This window comes from Xiphophorus couchianus, chromosome 6, assembly GCF_001444195.1.
Source record: "Xiphophorus couchianus chromosome 6, X_couchianus-1.0, whole genome shotgun sequence".
NCBI classification, from domain to species: domain Eukaryota; kingdom Metazoa; phylum Chordata; class Actinopteri; order Cyprinodontiformes; family Poeciliidae; genus Xiphophorus; species Xiphophorus couchianus.
The window spans coordinates 9,336,524-9,357,484 of NC_040233.1; the positions used below are offsets into that span (position 1 = coordinate 9,336,524).

At 36.3% G+C, this 20,961-nt stretch overlaps 1 protein-coding gene across 6 annotated transcripts in view; it reads right to left on the bottom strand.

Annotated features, from left to right (window-relative positions):
* Window positions 1-20,961, bottom strand: part of astn1 (astrotactin 1) — a 348,102-nt gene that overhangs the window by 222,278 nt on the left and 104,863 nt on the right. For all 6 annotated transcript variants that reach the window (XM_028020864.1, XM_028020863.1, XM_028020862.1 and 3 more), the window contains 3 exons: window positions 11,759-11,843; window positions 10,161-10,235; window positions 6,365-6,502 (listed from right to left, as the gene is read on the bottom strand). In XM_028020864.1, coding sequence (XP_027876665.1) covers window positions 6,365-6,502; window positions 10,161-10,235; window positions 11,759-11,843 — 298 coding nt within the window. The remainder of the gene's footprint in view (window positions 1-6,364; window positions 6,503-10,160; window positions 10,236-11,758; window positions 11,844-20,961) is intronic.

Below are 20,961 nucleotides of genomic sequence, written 5' to 3' on the forward strand. Positions count from 1 at the left end.
CCATGGAAAGTGCTTTGCAAAACCATCTTTTAAAAAATTGCAGTATTCAAAGTAGACAGTATTAGAGCTAACACTAAATGAATTTGATACCTTAACCTTTCTGGGAGCTTTCATTTAATATGAATAATTTTTTTTTATCAAAAACTATAAAATTAATAACGGACCCAATTAGATGGACAAGTTAAGTATTTGACATTGTTAATAAATAATAAAATAGACTGAAATATTTTTGCAAAGAAGTAGGTTTTATTTATATGTTGACAATTGGAAGAAAAAAAAAAAGCTATTGGATTTCTTCCCTTTCAAACTCAAATTGATGTTATCTTACAAAACCAATTTCTCCGTTTTTAATTACCTGTTGCACTGCTGTCATTTATACTGTGGGGACCTGTTGAAAGGAACATCGGCAGATGATGAAACCAACAGCAAGTGTGAATACTAAATTACTGAGGAACCCTGATAATAGCCAGGGGACCTCCACAGAGAGTACAACACAATTTACCACAGCCGCCGACATAAATCATTGATTAAAAGTTTAAATGATGACGAAGTAAGGCAACATTTATTATTTGGTAAAATACCCTCACAATGAATTGGTATGTCGTCTGAAGATAATATTCCTATTCTCAGAGCATTATCAGTATGAACAGTGATAACAAAAACCTAAAACCAAAAGTCTGATTAAAGCTTCTTGCCAGACTTTTTTTTTGTCACTTCAATTCAACTTACCTTAAAAGTAAATTTTGTAAAAATAGAAAAGCATACTATAGTTGTTTTTTTGTCAATTATTAATTCCAGGTTCTGCTTAAGTGATTTTCTTTATTCAAAAGGTCTGAATCAAGCTTGGCTGTGACTAGTTAAACAGAAGATGTGGTTAGATAATGACTTGGATAGGAATTGATTATTTGTTCGCATAGGTTTATATTTGTTTGGATAGAATAAATGAAATCATCAATTGAAAAATGTTTATGTATTTGTGCAAGTTATCTTTGGCTGATATTTAAATCAGCTTAATAATCTAAAATATTTAACGGTGAGAAATATGCAAAAAAATCCAGAAAAAATATGTTGTTGATAAATATTTCACGGTACATCTCCCCTTGTGTAATTTAGCCACAGAGTTTAAATAATTTAACAGTATCTTGTAAAATAATAATCAGAATATCAAATAGAACATGAAAGAAATAAACCACAAAACAACCATTTCTTTAAGAATTACACCACAGAGAAATTTTGCTTCAAAAGTCCAAATGTAATTTTTTTTCTTTAAATTGTTGATGTCTTGATACTGGGAGATGTTGAAGTTATTTTACAGATGCTGTATTTAAAAAAAAAACTAGTTTCAAGCTAATACATCATCAAAAAAGTGCAAAGAATACTTCACAATGTTTTTTGTTTTTTTTCGTTTCCCAAATTGCTTGAACTTGTGTGACACCAGCTAAACAATGGAAAAAGATCAGCGTTTGTTGTCACTTATCTCTCTGCCAGGAAGCAACAAAGTTACAAATGACAATCAAACACATGGGAACGCAGCTCAGAAGAACAGTGAATCAGCATGTTTCAAGAAGGTGTTAACAGTGTTTTTGTGAAGCCCCTGAGGGATCGCTGAGGAGAGCATTCATTAGATCACAGATCAGAAGGAGATGAGCTATTTACACAGCGACTTGTAGAAAGCTGCCAAATCAAAATAGCATGTTAAAAAAAAAAGAAAAACAGATGAAAGTGTGTAAACACAACGCATCCTCACTGCAATTTCCCAACAGAGAGCTTAAAAATCTTGACATCATAAATATTCACAAAAGGAATGTTTAGACAACAAAAATAATTTGTAGGTGTGATAAAATAAGATAAAAATGCATATTTATATACTTTCTAAGCTTCCCACACTGTGAATTTAGTTGAACTGTGAATCATTTATGTGTTTGATGTAACACATTGTCATACAGAAATAAAGTACAAACTTGTGTAAAGATGATATAGCTACATACAGAAAGTGTCCAACATGAATTTAAGCAAAATGAACAGAGAATAGATCGTACATAACAAAACTTGAATCAACAACTATTGATGAACGTCAATAAGGCTGTGCATTATAAAAATCATATATTTATATTTTTTCTTTCAGTACTTTATGCCTTTACACTCCACAGTTTCTTTATTCAGACTTCCCCACAGCGAAGACATATGTAAGAAATATATTAATACCAGTAATAATAATATTAAACGGGCAGAATAAGACTACCAAAGGTTAAAGGTAAAATTTTGTTGATTGTCAGAATTTTGAGCCATATTTTATCCTGACGGTCACAGGAATTTGTTAGATCTTGTGTAAAAATAGGGGGAAAAAAAGTCAGATCTGGAAGTACTGGACCAAAAGGAAAGATTGGAAAAGCTGCGCCGTATGTTTCAATGAAAAAGCTGTAAGATTTTTTTTCCCCAATTGTAGCACCTCTTAAGTCTGGTTAGACACAGACTGCCGACAGAGCAGCAGGAGTGAGCCAATGCTGGGTTGCACTGTTTGAAATTGTTGGATGATGATCTGCATTTTGTTCATGTTATCTTGATGAGGGCTTCACAGAAGAACATGTAATCTTTCTGTGAGAGCCTACAGGAGGCACAATGGGCTACAAATTAGGGAAAAAAAATCTAAAATCTTGGACATTTTCTTGTGATAAACCTTCTTACATCTAGGGCATTAAACTACATGTTGTTTTTCCCCCTATTATTTGTAACTAGAGTTCATCTATGTTGAAGTTATTACCAGGTGCCAAACTTTGCACACATTTGTTAACTCAGCACTATCACTTTTTAACCACATTGCTCTATTTGCTTACTTAGAAAACATTTTTTTTTTTTTGCAAATATTTGTTAAATATTTAATAATTTATGTGAGCCAGATTAAGACCCCATGAAAATGAATGTGGGTCTACCCTCCCCTGCTAGAAGACTTTTTCAAATCTACTCCTCAAAAGTCACTGTTTTGCAACTTTTAGATGCATTTCTGGTTTGTCTATTCTGCATGCATTTTTCTTTGTTTTAATAATTGCATTATATTTTACAGCAACTGCTTTTTCACACATGTTGCGTGACATGTCGAAAAAATCGAATCACTGACTTTTTAAAAATATTTTCTTGTATTTTATTTTCCACATAGAAGTTGGAACTGGCTGATATCAGTATCAGATATCACCAATGATGCATGTTTGCGTAGGCGTGTCTTGTTTTTGGGCCAGCTACCTTGGGAATGTGATATCAGATAAGTTCCAGATAAGATGGATGGACGACTGAATGGCTTGAATAAATCAGACTGTTTTGGAAGCAAAATGACACAATTCAGTCGAAAGCAGTTGATTCACATATCCTTTGCAAACAGAAGTTGGTGATTGTGTATGAAGTGCATGAGTGCTACTCAAATTTTATCTGAAACTGTGTTTATAAAATGAAACGGTGGGGCTACGGAGGTCACCAGATAAACGATCAAGCACAATTCAGAACATAACAACCATAGCATAGACGTTTGACATCTCGTTATTTTATTCAGCAGTTTTAATACCTATATGTGGGGGAAGCAGCTACTCCACATCGCAGTCACAGATGTCCCTGCCCTCATATCACCGTTATGTTTGACTTCTGATAGTTTCAAACTGCAAATACAAACTCCTTCATTTCATATCTTGAGTTGTGGCTTACTCCTAACCATCTCTGGTTTGGACACCAGTTTGAATTAGTAACACACAGCTGGAGTATGCAGATGAAATTTCTATGCACATATCTCAGAAATCATTTGCATCACGCTGGTGATGTATGCCCATCAACAGGCCCATACATGTATTTTCTCTGTATAATGAAGCCATTTCTTGTTTATGTTTCACTGTGCAGCACTTAAAAGACACAACTTTATGAATTGCCACAAAGTCACTGGGTTCAGCTTAATGAGACAAGTTCAATGACTCCAAGACTATATAAAGAAAAATCATTGTGTGTGAAAATAATTCAGACTCAGTGAGTGACATATTTATTTAAATAAAGCTGTGCCCTTTTCCCCAGTAATGTTCAGCTCTTCCTTTTTTAATAGAGCAGTTCATATTGTAACTACTCGGTTAAAAAAAAAGGACAGTTCATATTTTTCTCTTTTAATTTGCCTGCCAACAGTCCAGCTCACTGTTGAAATATCTACAAAGCATACAGCATTATCACATAGTTTTAAATGTACCATTCACAAAACATTTACAATTTAAATCAGGAAAAATATGAGATGAAATCAAATTATATTAATCATTAGAATTTCAAGATGAATACAGATGGAAGGACCAAACGATTACACAGGAAACTAAATAATTATAATGCATCATGGCACAAAGCCAAAATTATCTCAAATTGGTTGAGTTTACTGCAACCCAATGATCGTTCCAGTTCCCAACTTTCAATTAAATATAACATTTATGTGATGTGGAACGGGAGACAAATGCACAATCAGGTGACAAAAGTGCAGCAGCTACGTTATGCTCTTGAGTTGTTCATAAACATCTTTAGCATTTTTTGTCATCTGAGGGTGGCATTCAGATTGTTGAACATTGGAAATTGGGAGTTTGAATTTAAAAATTATCGAAACTGGTTTGAGGATTGATAAAGAATGTTAATATTAAGTTTCTGGAATGGATTTGCAAAGGACCTACCCTCAAGCTGGTTGGATTTTGTAAACAATGTATAAAAGTTGGGACTGAGAGGAGAGTTAGATTATTTAAAAGTATTTCTGCTAATTTTACCGAGAAGTGTTGTCAAATATCCAGCCAAAATTATGCCTGCTGGTGGTTTTAAAACCCATGTAGTCAGAGTGCAACGTGAAAAGACGCATATAACCAGATGCAGGTGTGGAAATGTGAAAATCCACAGTACAATCAACCTTTATGGAGGTGATTCTTTATTACGTCTTTAATTTGAAAAATATTCTGTGTGTCCCAGTTTACAGAATACTTCAGAGTAGTTATATGATAAAAAATGGATCTGTTTTAATGAAGTGGCAATGCAAACCTGCAGACTAGTGAAAAGAATTGGATTCTGCTCAAGTAATAAACAATGCAAGTTAATGATGCATTACCAAATTTATTACTAGTCTATAGTTGCATATACTTGCTGGAGTTATGACTAGTCCATTAATTCTGTGTGGACCAATGTAAAAAACGTGGCCTAGTTAATCCCACAGTAGATAAGAGGGTTATTATGAACACTGAGTGGGTTAAACCTTCCCACATCCATAGCTAAGAGATGACGTCTACGCTACATAGTTCTATATTTAGTCCGACTTTCCTTTAAAGTGCACCCTGTGTCAATTATCTGCAGGGCATACACATTGTAGCACAACTTGTAATTTTTCCAATGAAACCTAATATGGTTTATTGTATTGTATTGATATGTACAGTATGTCAACTCCATGTCTCACACTATAAACCGGGATAAAAAGGTCATTATATATTGTGTTTTTATTTAATGTCTAGTTTTCAAATATCTACACATTCTTCTATTTCCTCCCAGCACTGGGAAGATAACAGAGAAGTGGAGAGGAGCAAAAATGTTTGTAAAAACAGAGAACATGTTATCGACTCAAACCTAAATTTAAAGAACCTGATTAAGAGCTCTGGTTACATTGGCGTCCTGATATGAACATTTCTTGGGTCAACTTATCCACCCACTGGTAGAAAAGCAAAGTGGCTAAATAATTCTGCTGCTTCCCTGATGTCGGCTGGGTCCAATTTAACACTGCAGCTTTGTTTTGGCTAAGTTACTGCTCTCTTTGCAGTCTAGACACAGACGCAGTCGTTGCATGCAGAGCGGATTGTCTTCGGAGTTATGAACCATTTAACAATCGAAACACTGCTTCTGGCTTCAAATCACCAGCCAGTTCTTAGTTTTATTTTCCTTTTTTTCCCCCTGCTGCTTCTCCATAATTGATTTTGTGTTTGAACTCAGAATTTTATTACCCTGTGAATCATGACCACTAAGACCTCTTCATCAACAACAGTGCGATGATTAAAACTCACAGAAACAATAGTTAATAAAAAAAACAAGTGCAGATGAAGTTAGAATACAGAGCAGCGCAAGTCTCCTGAAAAGGGTAGCTGTCAGAGTTGACATTTACTTTACTTTATGCAGGATGACATGAAAGTATGATAATATATGTCATCATTTAAAGCCAGCAAATGTCTTTGTTACATTTGAGTGTGGTGATGATAAACTTTTTGTTATAGTGTAATTAGCAATAAGATCATGATGCTTAATGAAACAATTGTTCTTCCCATTGAAGCTTCTTTTGTCTCAGTTCCTAAAGCTATACTTAAGAAAAGTGGCATCTTTAAATGTCTCTCACCTTACGTCTACCGCATCCTCCATTACTGTCATATCTGTCTTGCATTTGGCTGACGGGTTGATGGCGAGCTCAGCAGGAGGGATGACAAAGCTTTTGCTCAGAGGAAGCCACATTCCTTCTCCCAGGGTGTATGTAAATCTAGAAGAAGACACAGTCACAGAAGTGGGCTTTTTAAAAGTGAAAAGAATGACATGAAGGCAAAGTGAAATAAAATGTTGCTTATGCATGTACACCTTGTGAGTCTGCAACCTTTGCAATCTGAAGAGACAATGTTTTGCCCTCAGTCTAGCTAAATAAAACTAATTTTTATAGTCTGCTCCTCACCTCTCTTTTTGCTTGGATAATACAAATAGTCTTATCATAGGACTGGTCAGCTGGTCTCACACATACAAACCTACAGTGTCATAAAAGACCAGGTGATGAATCCTTGATGCCCACAAATAATATTTACTTTCCTGTGCCCAAAGCACAATCAAAGCTTTCCTCCTTAACATTGAACACAGCACACTTCTCTTGACAAAATGCAAATGGAAAGGGCAGCTATGCTGAGCTCCACAAAATCCTCCATGCATAACAATTCACAACTTCACACCTATAGTTCAATTAACCCTTTCTTCTCTTTGTGGGGAAACACAACTGGCAAATTGCTGTCACCAAACCAACCGACCACAATCTGGCGAGAGCAGAGTTGACAGACTCCTTTGACTTTCCATGACGCTTGTCAAATGTTACATGACCTTTTCAGAGACAACTTGATAATCTACTATAGAAAATGTGTTGTTATTTTTGAAAGTGCTAAAATTGTGTTTCCATTTTTAGGTTTCAAAACAAAGAAGAAACAAAATATTTGTAAAAAAAAATGAATGGATACATTTTTACCTACAGGGTGATGATATTTCTGGAAAAAATTCAAGCACATAGCTTCCAAACTAATGGCAAGAAAAATAGATCTGAAAATGTATTACTTTCTTGTGGATATGCAATTAAATTATTCTGTGTAAGAGCCGAAACACTGCTAAAATCTGAATTTGTTATTATATTAGACCAGTAAGTCGTTCGGTATATTTTTAGCCAATATCAATAAGAATCATTCTGGAAGATTTGGAGAGTCACCAAGTGTGAATAGGAGAATGTGGCTTTTGTGCAAAAAAACAGAATTTCTCCACAGAAAGAAAAGGAAGTTTGAAAAATATTGACAGATTTTCTTCACGGGTTTTTAGATAGATAGCATTTATTGTCATTGAACAGAATTCAACGAAATTTCCATTGCAGCTCCCGTGCAAAAGGTCAAATATATACAGTATAAATAAGCAAACACACAATAATAATAATAACAATATATACAACTAAATTAACTAAAGGCACTCAACCACACCAAAGAAGTAGCAGCAGGTCCAATTATGGCAAAGTACAGATGATGTGACAGTGCAAAGTGCAGAACAATATGGCTGTGTGGGGGTGGGGGATATGTATGTGTGACTGCGAGGTTATGATATGTGTGGGAGGGGGGGGCGGCAGGGAGTAATGGCTCTGACGGCTGTGGGGAAGAAACTGTTTCTCAGTCTATTTGTTGTAGTCCGTATATTCCTGTACCGCTTGCCTGATGGCAGCGGCACAAACAGTCTGTGGCCCGGGTGGCTGGAATCCATGGCTATGGATCCAGCTCTCTTCTTGACCCGGCCTGTGTAAATGGAGTCCAGGTCTGGGAGGGGGCATCCCACAATGCCTTGTGCTGTTCTCACCACCCGTGTCAGTTGTTTCCTCTCCAATGCTGTGCAGCTACCATACCACACAGTCATGTTGAGGCAGAGGATGCTCTCGATCATCGCCCTGCCCTTTTGGCTCTTCAGCTGTAATCATTGCCACCTTGTCACAGGCATCCAAGTAACCAACCACTTAAGGTCTAAGATTTTTGCTTTGTGTTTACCATAGACATCAATATGGAAACCCTGGCCAAATGCAAAATCATTCCTACACATTACCAATGGTTGACATACACACGGGGATATTCTATGTAAATTTTAAAAGCCACCAAAATTCATTCTTTGTGGAACCAAAAACAACAAGTTGCATTAAAAAAAGCAGATTTTTAAAGATGGATGTCTTAATTTCATGAATCATTTCATGTCACAAATTGAAGTAGATTCGGAGTTATTTAATTTGCCTTTAAGCAAAATCATAATTTACTGCATAAAATGGTCCCTTAACAGAGGGAACAAAACCCTGGTAAAATGGGGCCACTCAGAGTTTCCCCCTGAGACACCAAAACAACAATGAATCTGTAAAAAACAGATGCCTGGAACAAAAACATCAAATATTTTTTTTTGTGTAACAATGGTATCATCAACCTTTCCATTCATAGCAGGTATAACACAGTATTTTAAAGTTTAAGTTAAACATTGTGAGCTGATTAACTTGAAATGTTGTATTAGCCTTGATGAATAATGCATGCCGACTTGTGCTACAAAAGACAGTTTTTTTTCCCACAAAATAATCATTTTTATGCTGAATACCTGCATTTCAAAAATTTCAATTGGTCAATTTGCATTTAATAAAAATGCAACCTTAGCATCTGAAAAGGGCAGGGAAATCAGAGGATTGTGTGAACTACCACTCAGTGCGAACCCAGAGTGATTAAACCACTGCAGAAACAAAACATTTAATTACATGAAGCTAATTAATCATCTTGTTTCAAAGTTAAGATTTTAAGTGGATCAAAGTGCAGCTGTTTTTTTTATTTAAATAAGGCTTAATTTTAGGAGTTTGCTGTTGGAACTACGTTTCCTAAAAGTAGTATTATTTTCATGTTATTCCTCAGGAAACAGTTGCCACATCTTATTTCACTTGCTCCTTTGGGACCGTGTTTGGCGGTGGAGCCGAGGTTCCCTGTGATGCAGGATGACGTACAAGGGTGACCACAGGATAAATTAGCTGCCACCTAACGAGCCCTGCTTTATAATGGACAACTTGGGACTTGTGCACTGCCGTACGACGTATTTGCTTTGCTCCAACAGAAACTGGAGGTGGAAAACACTAAGAGTCCTCATGAGAAAACATGTTGGGAGGAAAACATGTTTTCCATCCTTAGAGGAACTCCCTGTGGTTATTACTGAGTGGAAGGCAAGTGTTGTGTGTCTGAATGCTTGCTCTCAGCATTTATCTTCAGTATTTGTTCTGCCTCATTTTACTTCCTGTAACAATAATTTTGGTAAATAATAATATATGCTTAAGCAAACAAAATTGTGGATGCACTGCTCATTAAAACCTGACTTCAAGTAAAGGTAAAGTGCTGGATTATTTTGATAAAATGAGCTAAAGATCCAAATTGGTCAAATTAGGATAACCAGCTGGTTGTGGACATTTTAAAACCTTCGGCTGACTCTGGTTGATATGCCAACAGGGAAGACAAACCTTTTAATTCAACTTTGGATCTTTGGGCCATGTTCTTCTACCTGTTCCTGACAAACAGTGCTATCAGTCAGAGTGGTCTAAATGAGCTGAAAAGTTTTTGTTGTCATGAAACAAAAAAAGAATGTTCTGTTTTTATTGCTGATCTGCAAAAAAATAAAAATAAATAATATTGCGAAAGGTTAAAAAAAGTTTAATCAATTTTTCCTGGTTTTCCATGGTAATTAGAGCTGTTTTTAAATTCACAGGCTGCATGAACCTGCAGGCTCATAACAATCATCAATAGAGAAACAGTCGTAGATATATAGCGATACATGTTATTTGATGGCAGCAAAGCAGAATGTATAATGCAGTCAGATAGAAGTAAGTTTTGTGAAGTTCTTCTTACCTGAAAATGCGATCAGAGGGTTGTTCTCCCATCACAAGATCAAAACCACGCTGGAAGATGGTGTAAGGCCAGGGACTTGCAGGAGGAAAAAATAGATCAGACACAAAGACAACAAAGAGAGGAGAGAGCAAAACTGATTATTAGAATCAAAGTTGGAGAAGTGCAAATTTTTTTTTTTTTTTTAGAATATCCATCCTTCTTGTCCAAACTTTCCAAAATCTCAAGCCCTGCTTCTCTGTCTACCAGAGCAACATTCCTTCACAATTCACTCGCAGCACCACAGTGTCTTATGTGTAAATCAGCAGACTGAAAATGTGTTTTGCAGCAGCTGACATAAAATGTGACTTTGGCTCATATCTATTTACCAGGGGAGTGGATAAGAGGCGATGACAGAATGAGACAGAGGAAGGAAGACGCACAGTAAAAGCAGGAGATACAGATGTAGATGGAAGCAGCAGAAGCTGGGGGGAAAAAAAATAAAAAGGGACAAGCGGTGAGAGTGAGAAAAACATTGTGGGAATGAGACAGATGCCAAGAGGCAGAAGTGAGAGAGGGAGAATGATAGAGATTAATGGGGAGTGGCAGCTCTGGGACTTAACAGTCTGCAAAGTGAAAGCGCAAGAAAGGGAAGTGACAGGGGCCCGATGTCGTTTGGAGCAAACTCCTTCACCACTGTAAGCAAAAAGAACATCAGTAAGGAGGGGGAGCGGCTTCCATGCCATGGGCTACGATCATTAAACATTTAAGTCACCCATGGGTGCCCACTCTGTTACACAGTGACAGGGACACAGGAAGAAGACCAGAGGAACAAGAAGCAGAGATGCACAGTTGGGTGAGCTGAAGGAAATTAGCAAAAAAAAAAAAATGTATAAAATAATACAAACTGTGGTATGAATATAGTCAGAACACAAACGAAAATGTCTGGTCTGCCTGCTGGAAGTCATTTAAGTGTAAGAAATTAGCACAAGCTATTCTTTTCATTGCCACATTTACCCTACAGAGAGATTTTAAGTGGCTCCAGAACTCAGTGGCAATCCACATTATTAAAAAAAAAGAAAGTGAGCCTAATGGGGTATTTAGTTAGTCTATTACATTTCTTAAAAGGTATCCTGTGGAGTTTAAGCCACAAGTGATTTTATTTTTACAAGTTAGTGTTACAATGCAAGTCCCTATAGGTTCTGTGTTTTCTCATAAAAAAAATCAAATAGAAAAAAATTAGAGTGCACTGTATGCATTTTCTTTCTTCTAATATGTGACATTCCAATAAGCAGTAATTAATAATGCTGTTCGATAGTTTTGCTTATTGAACTGCAACAGACAACTTTTCCTTATATAATAGAAATTCAAGCCTTGCCTGGCATGTTCATCAAATGTTTAGGTGTGTGTCCGGAGCAAAATGCTTTGGTGAACCTGGAGTTCTGTTTCCCACTCCTGACATCGTACGGCATGTGGTCACATCGCACTTTGTTTTGATTTATCAAACCAACATAATAACTCTTGGTTTGATGGGGAGTATGATTCCTTTGTTGTCCCAATGTTCCACCCTGACATGGTAATGAGCAATCACAAATCATCATGAGGCAATTATCATAACTTACCCCTGATTGGGCCCCCACTCACTGCGGATGCAAAGATGTTTGTGGACCGGGTCCTTCATGTAGCCGTCAAGGCAAAAGCATTCTCCTAAAAACACAAAGGCGGTTCTTCAATCATTGTGTTCATTATAGTCAAGCCCTTTTCAAATCACCAAAAAAAATTCCCACTGCTCCTCTTTTGTTTTACTCCAAATATGATCCTCTTGAGGCAATTAGAACACTCATGATCATCTCTTATTCTTAATGAGGTAGTCAACATTGTTAAAAAAAACCCAAAATGCTTTGCAGTTTTCTTGCAGGAGCATGTGCAATCAAATCTTTCTGTACAATGCGGCTGCTCTCAAGGTGCTGAAAAATAGCCTGTAGCAAATAACATGAGCATGCAGTTCAACCAGAAATAAAATCCCAGATGGTAGCCACACTTAAAAGCAACTTATGGTTTCCTCCTCTGCTTGTACACAATGCAACTGGACCCTCGGCACACCACATGAAGCCCAGTCTCTGGCAATAGTGCAAGATATTCGGGCAAGCTATGCGTTAGCTTGAATAAACCCACAGTTGAGATAAAAAAAAGGCAGAACAGAGCAGACAATGTTCAAAAGAACCACCCTAACACCTTTACTGAGGCTTCATGCTAGAAGCCTCAGTGCAGTCGAACTAGTATAGTTAAAGCTGCATGTTTATCAGGACAGGGCTGACAAGTTCTATGATGGGGACTGCAGCTATATGCAAAGTGTTTTACTGACTTGATTTGTTGTGTGACTGTTGCACATCTCATTTTGTAAGGTTCCAAGCAACCGTTTCTGCTACGGGGTCAAAGTCCGTCATTGGAGTTGTTCTGAGGATAGTGAACTCAAATAGCAAGGCCCTGTGTGTTTGTGTGTTCCCTGTACTGTGCACACCCACAGAAGAAGGTTTTATTTTGCCAAGATCCAAGTAAAGCTCTAAGGTCATTACAATGACTTGGATTATTAAGGACTTTTTATGAACTGGGGAATATAATATTTTTAGCCAAACAGTTTTGGCAGCAACATTTATTCTGCCTGCTCAGTTAGTAAACAAGTTTCCTCCACTCTATGTGACTTTAAATAGCATCGTAGACACTTGTTGCGTTGAAGAGGCACATGCAGCATGTTAAAAAATCCTATATGTTGCAATGTAGGGCAATGGATCAAAGTTGTATCACTAGGTTATGTTTGCAATTGGCTCGAAGCAATGCCTTGCACAGCACTTTGTTTTTATCCTTTCCTATCATCTACTTGTGTGTAATACAAATTAGCGGAAATGTTGCTTTCATTAGCATCATTTGAGTTTGACTGAAAAGTGTCAACGCAAAACATGAGAGCATGCTTTTAAAAAGCTTCCAAAATGTAGGATACGATTCTGGATATATTTTCATTTGCCACTTTGCCATTTACCATCTGCTAAATGACAAAGTGGCAGCTAAGTGATGCTGCTTCTTTCCCTCCCCCTTTTTTCACATTACCAGAGGTATTGTGAAAATCTCAAAAACAGCAGTAATCTACCAAATATCACTGATACTGAAAAGCAGCTTTACATACTAATAGCCAACAATGAAACAAATTTTTGGACATTAATTCATTTACTCATGCAACAACAGAGCAACATGTAAATAAATCAGAACATGGACATTCAGTGAAGTCTTCTGGGAAGAATTAAGAATCTGGTTTGTTCCCCATTATGCATGATATACAGTATAGTATGAGAAGCTCCTGTGTGTATTGAGGAGAATGCACAACACTTTAGTGGCAATGGCTGATTATCACAGTGGCACAGATATAGTAGTTCTAGGTAGAAAGTGAAGGAATAGCAGTATACTGTATGTAACACCTGGGACCAGCACATACTGCAGTGGCATAGTTATGAAGTACTGAAATGAAGACTTTCCACACTGGTCTCTGCTGACAGTGGTGCAATGAAGTTATTACAATGGTGTTGACGACACATTGATGTCTGGCACGACTCTTGCTGCATCCAAAAAGATCTAAACACATCTTTGCGATGACTAAACTTATAAAACACCAGAAAATTACACCACCGGTCAGCTGTGATGGTTTGAGTAAATGAAAGAAGGACCTTTTGCATGTACTTGGTGTGTACATGTCTGGTTGAAGGAGAGAGCACAAGCAGAAGCTCATTGGGGTTTATAATATTGTTGGTCCAAATAAAAAACTGCTTCAAGAAACAGTTTTTCTAACATTTAAGGAACCAATATTAAAATGTGTTCAGTTAATCATTGAGGCCAAAAAGTTGCAGTAAATAGTAAAGCTTTCAGTGTGATTTAAACTTTACTTTTTGTACAATGACGGTTTAAGAGTGTTTGTTCCTAATGCTAATTAGCATAGAAGCTAAATGCTACTTGAGTTATTTTTCTAAGGAATCTACTTACTTGTGAGGCCTTGGACACCATTTCAGTGGAATTGTATTAGGATGTCATGCACCACTGCACATGACTGATGCTCAAAAACATAAACCCAGCGAGTCACTGGCAACTGCTGCTGAATCCCTTTATTCATGACCCCATGTGGAATTGCTGGACTGGACATAGAGATCAAATGATGCTTGTTAAAAGAGAGAGAGAGAGAGAGAAAAAAAAAATCTTGACCATTCAATACCTCTCCAAAGGGGACAAACAAAATATTCATGCTCTGTGTTGGTTTTGTGCTGATAAGTGAAACCTGTTAACAGAGAATAGCATCACCTTATTGTTGCGCTGTCAGCTCCTGGGAGAAAGACACTGACTTAATGTAGTATGATTGATGGAGTCTCATTCCTGGTTTAGAAAGGTTATCCAGGGTAACAGGTTTTAACATGATATTTTCTTGCTCAATGGGAGGCACGTGAGAAGCAGGGCCTGGGGTTTTATATACCCATGCTAATGGAAAGGTCAACTGTCAGTTTATGCCAGGAATTCACTTTTAGTGTTTCTGCTACTTATGCTAGTGAATAAAAAGCAAGACATTTCATTATTCAGCCTTTTTTTATTCAACATTGGTGTTTAATAGGGAACAGTTGTGCTCAAAAGAATAACTTTTTCGCTCCTGTACTTTGCTGTTAGAACTTTTGGTAGGTGAATAGGGGAAAAAAAAGTCCCATTCAAGATGAGTCTGCAAATAAACTTTAAAGCATGATGTAAGAAGCCTGGCATCACAGGAGCTCCATCTACAAACAGCAAGCGGAGCAATACACTTTCTGCACTTTTAGGAATCTTTTTTTTTTTTCTTCCAGTGTTATTTTCCTCTCACTATGACAGCATATACCTGCTGTCTTTCTCTACCTTTTTATGTATTTGCTACATCAGGATTTACCGCAGCAGGATACGCAGTGGGGGGTAAGTAGAGGACTCTCCATTTCAAGTGACTGGTTCTGTACGTTCATTTTCAGACAAAAACAAATGAAGTTCATATCCAGTTGAAACCTCATTAAATTTGTTTCAAATTATTCTGGACTTTATGACAAACATTATTATGTAAGCTCTAGGGTTGAATGTTTCTCTTTTGAGTTATTCTTATAATGGTTTATTTTCCGTTTACTGTTTTCATAATTCTACTACTTTCTTCCCCCATCAGGTGGTTGCATCTTCTACAGTTTTTATTAATGTCTCTTGCACAGTAAGTGAGCATGAAGAGATATTTTAAATTCAGGTGAAGATTTGGGAACCTTGACATGTGATTAATGGTTACAAGTTGATTTCATTGCATCTTTCTTGACAAGAAAAAAAATCAGTTTTAAATATCATCTGGGTATTTTAATAGGTTTAATGTTCTTACAAATTGATAGTCGATTTCTTGAAACGTATACCTGAAAAAAATGTGAAAATATTTTAGAAACTGTGACTACTTACTTTTAACCCAGAAAAGGATTTAGAACAAACTTAGAATTTAGCTCATTTTTTAGAAACTGTGGAGTATTCACTTTTAACCCAGAAAAGGAATTAGATTAGTCACTCTTTAGTTTATTTTATCAGGAACTGTAGAGTACTCACTATTTAGATGCAGAGACCTGAAGCCCAGAGGAGACTTTTGGATCAACATTGTTAGACTATTTTTAGACTCCTGTTCTCCCAACCCAGAAATAGAATTAGACCAGAAGATACTTAGTAACCCTGAACAGGAGCACCTAGTTTACATACTTTAGATCAACATTAGATTATTTTTCTTCTTTTGTTCTTTCCTTTGGTTTGTTATTTTGTTTGTATTTCCTTTTAATTTCTGTAAAGCACTTTGTATTGCCTTGTTGCTGAAAATGTACTATATAAATAAAATTACCTTTACGCTACTCTGGTAAATGGGCATAAAGAAGCAAGTAAAAAAACAAGTACAATTTATTTGCACAGCACTTTGAAGCAACACACTGTTGCAGTTTCATGCAGGAAGAGAATCTCAAAGTATCCAAAAAAAGTTTGATTAAGCAAAGCAGTTTTTAAATTAGTCTTAACCGTATACACATAGTAAGTTAAACAAAGCTATATTGTAATAGTCAAGTGTCATAGGCAAAAAAGCCTGCAGTTAAAGACTATGGGCAGTGGTGGCTTTACTCTGAAAGCAGGATAGATGTTATAGAGCCGGGTCTTTCAAAACTATGTAGCTGAGTGGGTTTAGGATCCCTTTAAATCCTAAAGATCCCTTTAAATCTAAAGATCCCTTTAAATCTGGGAGCCAGAGTGAAGAATATAAAATGAGAGTAATTTCAGAACACTTTCTAGATTGTGTTAGTCTGGCAACAGCATAATGAATAGCTTACAGTTATGAAAGAGATGATTTACAAAGGCTGGTAAGCAAGACAAAGAATTTTAAACTGAATGGCCCAGCTCTGTTTTGTAAGCACAATCAAACTGTTTATTCAAAGTTGAAATTGTCTATATAACTCCATTGCATTGGATTGATTTGGAAATACATTTCTGTGCATAAAATGGATTTGTTTGTTTCAAAGTGCATTAAGAGGAGATTGAGCAATAACAAAATAAGTGTGTTCCCCAATGCCACCTGATAATCAGTATTGCATCTCAGATTACTGCCTCAGATAAAAGGGAAGAAGCTCAGGTTCAACAAAGGATCAGATGCATGACCAATAATGTTTCCATCTTTAGAGCTTTATTTAAATTTGCAACAACTGTCTCACCTTAATACTTGTCTTCTTAATATCAGTTACCAGGGAATTGAAATCAGTACACAAAGCCATCCAGAAAACCTTTCAGCAATGCAATCCCTTACAGTATATAAAACAATCGTACATATTAACCATAAACTAAAAATCTGAGCCTTTACTTTAAGAGATATGTTGAAGAAACCTTTCCTAACTTTATTAAAAACTAAGCATATACACAACCAGATACTTTTTTTAAAGATCATCCAGTCTTTGCATTAGGAAAGTGTGGCTAGGATTATATTGTCATAATTTAAGTGCAAAAGTTGAAGTTTTTATTTTTATTTGTTGTAGAAAAAACTGCTTACAAGTCCAAATGCTAACAAAAAAGAATAACAGTAATGGGACAATAATTAAAATTTGTGGAACCCCACAGGTCAGAGTATTAGAGAAAAAGGAATGTTTTTGCACATACAGAAAAAGTCCTAGGAGAAAACCAGTCTAATGCTGAGCCAAATACAACTAAAACCTCGACACTGTGACTACCATTAGAATATATATTTTTGTCAAATGCAACTAAAAGAATGTTTCAGACTTTCAAAAAGTCTGTTACTGGGAGTTATTTTTGAAAACCAAGCTGATAAAGGTCACTGATCTGTAATAATCTACAGTGCTTAACAATGATCTTAATCTATTTTACACAAAGTTTATAATATCATACTACCAAATAGTCATTTTAAAATTGGACAAAAATGCAATAGAGCTGGACATAAGCTTGAGAATAAAGTTTAATACCAGTGGCAATTTTAGCAAGACAACAATGAGAATTGTGGTGCTGCGGCTAAAAAAAAAACAAAAACGTAGCCACACTTTGGGATTAACACTTTTTTCTCTTATTTTTTTATTCTATGTTCCACCTTATAAAGTGCATGTCATATTTAGGTCAGTCAAGCCTGGAAAAACGTGCAGATAAAAAATCCTTGAACTCACACACTCATGTGGGAACCAACAACTGTGCCACAAGTCTGTGTTTCTTCATTAGCCATTGTGTCACTTGGGCACAAAATTATTCAGCTCATCAAGCAGATGTACGCAAATTGATCCATTATGCAGTCACATTAATTTAGTCAGAATAGGATGATGTGATAACACGTGTCTCCAAAGACACAAAGTGTCCATGTGTACTTTTTTAGAACTGTCGCATGGGCTCCAGAGCAGACAGAGAGAGTAAAGAAATATGGTGTAAAGAGCCTGTGAACATCAGTGCCCAAAGCACCCAGGTTTAGAGTTCTGCAAGAAGGGAGAGAGCATGCACTGAAGCATCTGCTGCCTCTTTTAATGTTGTGCACGAGTAGCACTGATATGTCACAACCCATCTCTGTTTTCATCTGTATCTCCAGCAGCAAAAGAAGGACTCCATTTAAGCCATCTTTACAATCTTCTTGAAGCCTTCACATGCTTTTACATATTTCCATGCATGTTTTAAACCAGTGGTTCCCAAAGATTTTCTGGGCCCCCATATGGATTACAATAAAATCCCCCCCAAAAAAGAAAGAAAAAAAAATCAACTGGGCACACACATCGTTCAACCAAACATAAACCTATACACATATTTAGTTTTCAAACTCCACTCAAGTTTATTTCACACTTCAGGTTGCAACAAAACAAACTACAAACCATCTTTACAGTGAAATACTTCAGTGTAACAGTTTTTTTTTTATTCATCCATACCGCTTCCTGCGCCCCCCTGCAATGGCATTGCGCTCCCTCTAGGGGGCGTGCCCCACACTTTGGGAACCACTGTTTTAAACAATGTAAAGGGGACAATCTACAATTTAAGTTTAAACATTACAAATAGGTCTACTGAGGTTTTGGGGATGTGACAAAAAATGGGCAAAAATATAGAACTGTGTTCACTGAATTCAAATTTGCATAAAAAACAGTTTTGTGTCTGTTTCATAAGCTAAACAAACAATGTTTTGTGGATATCTAAAGAGGCATTGCCGAACTCATTTTAGGCTGGAAATAATGTCAACAAATGGGGCTACCGAGCATAGTGCTTGGAAAACTGCTTAGCAAGTGTTTGTAATGTAGAGGAGTGTGCTGGGAGCTGGCTGCAGCAAATGGTCTGTCGGTGCTGTGGGTAGTATCTATTAATGAAAGCACTCAAGGTTTCTTCATTAAAATGAACCCAGATGCTCATTGTGACTTTATGTGTAAGTGATCACTAAGTGATTATTAGAGCTAAATTACAGCAGCCTTCTAATTATTCAGACTAAACTTCATATTTTGTCCATTCTCACAGGAGAATTGCAAAACTGGAGTATTCCCAAACAGACTATGTATCTGATTCATGTATGATGTGAAGAAGTGAGGGCTGTGTAGGTTTCTATGTGCTGGAAAAATTCAGGAAAGACTCCAAATGCAATGACATTTCCTCCGCCCTAAGCTGAAAATCTTTTTCTATATCAATTTTCTGAGTGATACACTACCAAACCCCTTCCAAGAAATCATGTAAAATTGAAATGTATCACATTTTCTTGGAGTAATGTTTCCCACATTTCATGACTTTCTAAATCCAACTCAAGCCAAAACACTGAAGCAATGTACAGAGTCAGGTATAAACAACATGCCTGTCTGTTATTATTTATAGCGAATACATACCTGAAGCTGTTATAAAAATCCTAATTTCAGTTTCCCCCCCAAAAATTTTCCATCCAATGAAGAACAATTAGATATGCTCTTGTCTGATTCCATGTATTGCATCAGGTTCCCTACTAATCAAACTAATAAAGGACTTTTTTGACCTTTCACAATAAAATTCACCTTCAACAAGAAACTGTTTGCCTGCTTCTAACTAGTGAGCGCACTAGTTCATAAATTGCATGGCTTCCAAAGAAAAGTATCAAGTTTATGAAGCAACACAAAAATGTTATTTGTGAGTTTTGTCTACCCTTATCAAGAACCATGCTAAAATATTCAACAAAGCAAATTATCAAAGAATCTCAAAAAGAAACAAAGAGTAAACATGCCAGCAGCAGCCAAGCACTACAGCAAACTACTTCTTAAAAAACATCAATAGTCAGAGCAAGACTTTAGTTTATTGAAGACTATACATGTAGAGTCCGAAATATATTTGGACAAAGAAAGGGTTGTTTGGGATGAAATATGTGTTACTGTCAAGATAAAGAACAGAATGTGAATGCTGGCCAGGAGACAATCACACTAAATATTACTAATGAAAGGTAGTTACTTTTACTGCACTATAAAATCATTTATTAAAGTTAAACAGCACTCAATACTAAAAAAATGACAAAGAACTTGAACACTGTATAATCAGGCTTTGAAGCACATAACAAAAGTCCTAATAATCATCAACCCAAAAGCTTAAAGAATGTTTTTTGTGCTGTAAAGATTTTGTTGTTTAACTCAAAGCCAGGACTATTTTTATAAGCGAGAGAAAAAGGTTTTGTTTTTTGTTTTTTTGCAAGGACCGAATTTTACTCTCCACACCTCCACAGAAATAGAAAATGTGCAATTTTCAACACCTCACTTCGAAACTGTTGCTTATCGAACTAACAAAAATAGAGATGAAAAAAAGTCTAAACTGACATAAATAACTAACAAAGTAGGACTCGCTGTAGCACCTGAACAGTACCAGAATGTAAATTGTGAACTATTCTTCCACAGTAGCTACTATAAACAATCGGTAATTTAAGAATTCAAAGAAAGATTTTTTTAAGGCAGACATATTTTGAATTAATAATAAAATATTTTCTTATTCTGCTTTACAGGCTTTGCTTTTTGGTGCCTCTGAACTGGGAATATAAATACATAAAGAAAGGTGAGGAGCTTGTGAAACAACAAATGTTCCAGTTTTCTGTTTTAATAAATATATATGTACATTTGCTACACATGGCTCTTATTAAATACTGTATGTGAACTGTGACATGGTGGAGAATGGTAGGAATTTGGCTTGGCCTTGTCAAAGACTAGAGTGGAAACTAGTTTACTTCAATTACATTGTTTTCTGTGTCTAGGTTTGTGTTTGCTGCCCATAAATTGGACCCTTGTTAAGACTATAAGCGTATTGCCCTTGA